The 5023-nt window shown below is 47.1% G+C and overlaps 1 protein-coding gene across 1 annotated transcript in view; it reads left to right on the top strand.

Annotated features, from left to right (window-relative positions):
* The window catches only part of rgn (regucalcin), a gene marked incomplete at its 5' end in the record, with an annotated part of 8971 nt that extends 6455 nt beyond the window's left edge, over window positions 1-2516 (top strand). The window contains 2 exons of the mRNA XM_079236913.1: window positions 664-818; window positions 1877-2516. Coding sequence (XP_079093039.1) covers window positions 664-818; window positions 1877-1927 — 206 coding nt within the window. The 3' untranslated portion in view covers window positions 1928-2516. The remainder of the gene's footprint in view (window positions 1-663; window positions 819-1876) is intronic.
* Between the last annotated feature and the right edge of the window lie 2507 nt (window positions 2517-5023).

The raw sequence follows: 5023 nt of genomic DNA, 5'->3' as shown, positions 1-5023 counted from the left end.
GCTCAGCAGACACCCGTCTTCTCATTCTCACCATCTGTGGTCTTTCTGTCAGGAAGTCCAGAATCCAGTTGCAGGTGGGGGTTGGTACGCCAAGGTCTGACAGCTTCTCGATCAGTTTGCCCGGGCGGATAGTGTTGAAGGCAGAACTGTAGTCCAGGAAATGCATCCTGCCAAACGTTCTGCTGCTCTTCAGGTGTTACAGAGTGTGGTGTAGAGCTGTTGCTGCCACGTGGTCCACTGATCGGTTGGAGCGGTAGGCAAACTGGAGGGGGTCGACGGTGTCTGGGACCGTGTGGTTGATGTGTGTGAGGACTAGTTTTTCTAAGCACTGTGAGTGCCACTGGCCTGAAGTCATTCAGGGTGTGTCTGGTCTTTTGGGGACTGGTATGATGATGGAGGATTTGGAAATACGGGGGACTACAGCCTGGGATAGTGACAGGTTGAAGGTGTCAGTATACACACCAGCTAGCTGTTCCCCACAGGCCTTCAGAACTTTGAGAGGAACTCCATCGGGTCCCACAGCCTTGTGGGGGTTCACCTTCTTCAAAGCCTTCAGTACCTGTGTGTGTCACCTGAAGGGCAATGTCCATGGGGTCACAGGGGGCTTTTGAGGGCGTGTCTGTGTCCAGCCTGTTCTGATGATGATGACCTGTTTTCTCTCAGGTGTGCGGCTGCAGACCGTCTCTCTGCCTGTGATGAAGACAACCTCGTGTTGTTTTGGAGGTCCAGACTACTCTGACCTCTACGTGACCTCAGCCAGTCTGGGACTCGACCAATCAGGGAGAAGACAGCAGCCACTGGCTGGAGGCACCTTCAGGGTGAGACTCACCTGTGTCACTGACTCACCTATGTCACTGACTCACCTGTATTACTAACTCACCTGTGTCACTGACTCACCTGTATTACTAACTCACCTGTGTCACTGACTTACCTGTGTCACTGACTCACCTGTATTACTGACTCACCTGTGTCACTGACTCACCTGTAATACTGACTCACCTGTGTCACGGACTCACCTGTGTCATTGACTCACCTGTGTCACTGACTCACCTGTATTACTGACTCACCTGTGTCACTGACTCACCTGTGTCACTGACTCACCTGTAATACTGACTCACCTGTGTCACTGACTCACCTGTGTCACTGACTCACCTGTATTACTGACTCACCTGCGTCACTGACTCACCTGTATTACTGACTCACCTGTGTCACTGACTCACCTGTGTCACTGACTCACCTGTCACTGACTCACCTGCGTCACTGACTCACCTGTGTCACTGACTCACCTGTATTACTGACTCACCTGTGTCACTGACTCACCTGCGTCACTGACTCACCTGTGTCACTGACTCACCTGCGTCACTGACTCACTTGTAATACTGACTCACCTGTAATACTGACTCACCTGTGTCACTGGCTCACCTGTGTCACTGACTCACCTGTAATACTGACTCACCTGTGTCACTGGCTCACCTGTCACTGACTCACCTGTAATACTGACTCACCTGTGTCACTGACTCACCTGCGTCACTGACTCACCTGTATTACTGACTCACCTATGTCACTGACTCACCTGCGTCACTGACTCACCTGTAATACTGACTCACCTGTGTCACTGGCTCACCTGTGTCACTGACTCACCTGTAATACTGACTCACTTGTGTCACTGACTCACCTGTATTACTGACTCACCTGTCACTGACTCACCTGCGTCACTAACTCACCTGTATTACTGACTCACCTGTGTCACTGACTCACCTGCGTCACTGACTCACCTGTGTCACTGACTCACCTGTATTACTGACTGACCTGCGTCACTGTCTCACCTGCATGTGTATGTATGTGTGTGTGTGTGTGTGTGTGTGTGTGTTTACAGGTGACAGGACTTGGGGTCAAGGGTCGGCCTTCAAACTCGTTCTCTGGATGATCACCAATCACATCACAAGTCACCTGTGTGAAATTGTTAGCTCGATTCTAATAAATTGGTTATAACTATTGACTTAATATGGATTTTCACAAAATATTTGCAGCAGTTTATAACTGTAAATAAATAAATGATGAAAACTGTGACTGAGGTTTGATAGCCAATCAGAAACAAGGAAAGTGTGACTGAGATTCAATAGCCAATCAGAAACACGGAAACTGTGACTGAGGTTAATTAGCCAATCAGAAACAAGGAAACTGGGCGACTGTGGCTCAGTGGTTAGCAGGTCATCCTTCAATCAGAGGATCGGTGGTTCGAGCCCCGGCTTTGCTAGTCCATGTCCATGTGTCCTTGAGCAAGACACTTAACCCTGAATTGCTCCCTGTTGCTGTGTCTACGGTGTATAGATGTCAGTTACTTTGGATAAAAGCGTCAGATAAATGAAATGTAATGTAATATGACTGAGATTCGATAGCCAATCAGAAACAATGAAACTGTGACCAAGATTCAATAGCCAATCAAAGTCAATGAAGTATTGCAAGTATTGTACTTTTTGAAAAATGTCTGAAAATAAAACTTGAAGATTTTGGAACCGTTAGTGTTGAAGATCTGCAACTCTCTCAAGGTCTGATTCTTTACATTCATGCAGCGATGACAGCCAGAGACACATGTTGAAGGTTTTAGTAAAGCAAACAACGTAAATGTTAATTATTATAATACTAGTTATTATTATGTTATAATACATGGCTCTCAGAAGTTCTGCTTACATGAATTAATTATAATACTATAATAGATAGCTCCATTCTCGCATAGTATTCGTATATATAGTATTAGTATAATATAGTATTAGGATATATATAGTATATAATATTAGTATTAGTATGGTATTATAATAATATAGTATTAGTATATATATATATATATATATATATATATATATATATATATATATATATATATATATAGTCTTAGTGTTGTATAATGCACTATTAGTATAATATAGTATTAGTATAGTACAATATAGTATTCGTTTAGTATAATAGTATTAGTATATATATTATCAGTATATATATATATATATATATATATATATATATATATATATATATATATATATATATATATATATTATTAGTAGTATTAAAGTGACAGACATCATGTAGACAGGTGTGTTTTACTTCAACCAAAGTGCAGAATCACGAACAACAACAAACAGGACAAGCAACGCAACAGCTTTCTAGAAAATGTCTGTACACGTAGAAAACTTTGTGCTGTTTCACTTTTATCTGCTTTCAACTTGAATGATGTTTTACAGTATTTTATGAGATGGGGACAGGGGGGACGGGGGGGGGACGGGGGGGGGGGGACGGGGGGGGGGGGGGGGGGGGGGGGGGACGGGGGGTTGATGCTGGACCAGACTGGACTCAGGCCAACAGAGACTCCAGAAGACAGAAACACTGGAGGACAAATCTACATGTCTGTTTGTCCACATCCATTCAAGTTTGTCTATATTGTTGAGGCAGGACACTCCGTAGGGACACCAGTCCACCTTGAAGGACATCCCATCAGGTCTGTCCATATTTGTTAAGTACGGTTGGTCCAGGTAGGTCCATTTGTCCAGACGTGTCCCCTTATGTCCTGCCAGACGTGTCCCCTTATGTCCTTCCAGACGTGTCCCCTTATGTCCTTCCAGACGTGTCCCCTTATGTCCTTCCAGACTTGTCCCCTTATGTCCTTCCAGACGTGTCTCCTTATGTCCTTCCAGACGTGTCCCTTATGGGAGGGAGGTGAGGGTGTCCAGGTTCAGGAAGGTGACAGGGTCCAGGTTCAGGAAGGTGAGGGTGTCCAGGTTCACGAAGGTGACAGGGTCCAGATTCAGGAAGGTAACAGGGTTTAGGTTCATGAAGCTGACGGGGTCCAGGTTCAGGGAGGTGACGGGGTCCAGGTTCAGGGAGGTGAGGGTGTCCATGTTCACGAAGGTGACAGGGTCCAGGTTCAGGAAGGTGAGGGTGTCCAGGTTCAGGAAGGTGAGGGTGTCCAGGTTCAGGAAGGTGACGGGGTCCAGATTCAGGAAGGTGACGGGATCCAGGTTCAGGGAGGTGACGGGGTCCAGGTTCAGGGAGGTGAGGGGGTCCAGTTTCAGGGAGGTGACGGGGTCCAGGTTCAGGAAGGTGACGGGGTCCAGGTTCAGGGAGGTGACGGGGTCCAGGTTCAGGGAGGTGAGGGGGTCCAGTTTCAGGGAGGTGAGGGTGTCCAGGTTCAGGGAGGTGAGGATGTCCAGGTTCAGGGAGGTGACGGGGTCCAGGTTCAGGGAGGTGAGGGGGTCCAGTTTCAGGAAGGTGACGGGGTCCAGGTTCAGGAAGGTGACGGGGTCCAGGTTCAGGGAGGTGACGGGGTCCAGGTTCAGGGAGGTGACGGGGTCCAGGTTCAGGGAGGTGACGGGGTCCAGTTTCAGGGAGGTGAGGGGGTCCAGTTTCAGGGAGGTGAGGGTGTCCAGGTTCAGGGAGGTGAGGATGTCCAGGTTCAGGAAGGTGAGAGTGTCCAGATTCAGGAAGGTATCAGGGTTTTGGTTCATGAGGCTTACGGGGTCCAGGTTCAGAAAGGTGAAAGGGTTTAGATTCATGAAGCTGACGGGGTCCAGGTTAACACAAAAAGAAAGGAGCCAAGCTGTGTGGGTCCCCGGCTCTGGTGAGGCCAGTAAATACAGTAGAACACAGTAGAACACGGAGCATAACCCTGTACAAAATCCAGTTAAAGACACTGATTGAATTACCCAGAACAACCGCAGAACCACAGACTTGCTGCCCCAGAATCAGGACTCTGGAACCAGGGACAGGTCAGAGGTCATGTTGTCTGGTAACCTGGTATGTGCACAAACTGACCAATAAGACAACTTACAAAGCATGATGTCATCAATTCACATCGATCAGATATTTTCAAAGTGCTAATTCGATTAGAAGTGGGCGTGGCCATCTGAAGAAACATGACATCATCCTCAAATATGCTGACATAAACTCTTTCGCTATGACGTAATGTCTCTCTCTCTCTCTCTATGATGTAATCTCTCTCTCTCTCTCTCTCTCCCCATGATGTAATGTC

Source organism: Taurulus bubalis (assembly GCF_910589615.1).
Source record: "Taurulus bubalis genome assembly, chromosome: 21".
Classification (NCBI taxonomy): domain Eukaryota; kingdom Metazoa; phylum Chordata; class Actinopteri; order Perciformes; family Cottidae; genus Taurulus; species Taurulus bubalis.
This window is presented reverse-complemented; position numbering and strand designations above follow the sequence as displayed.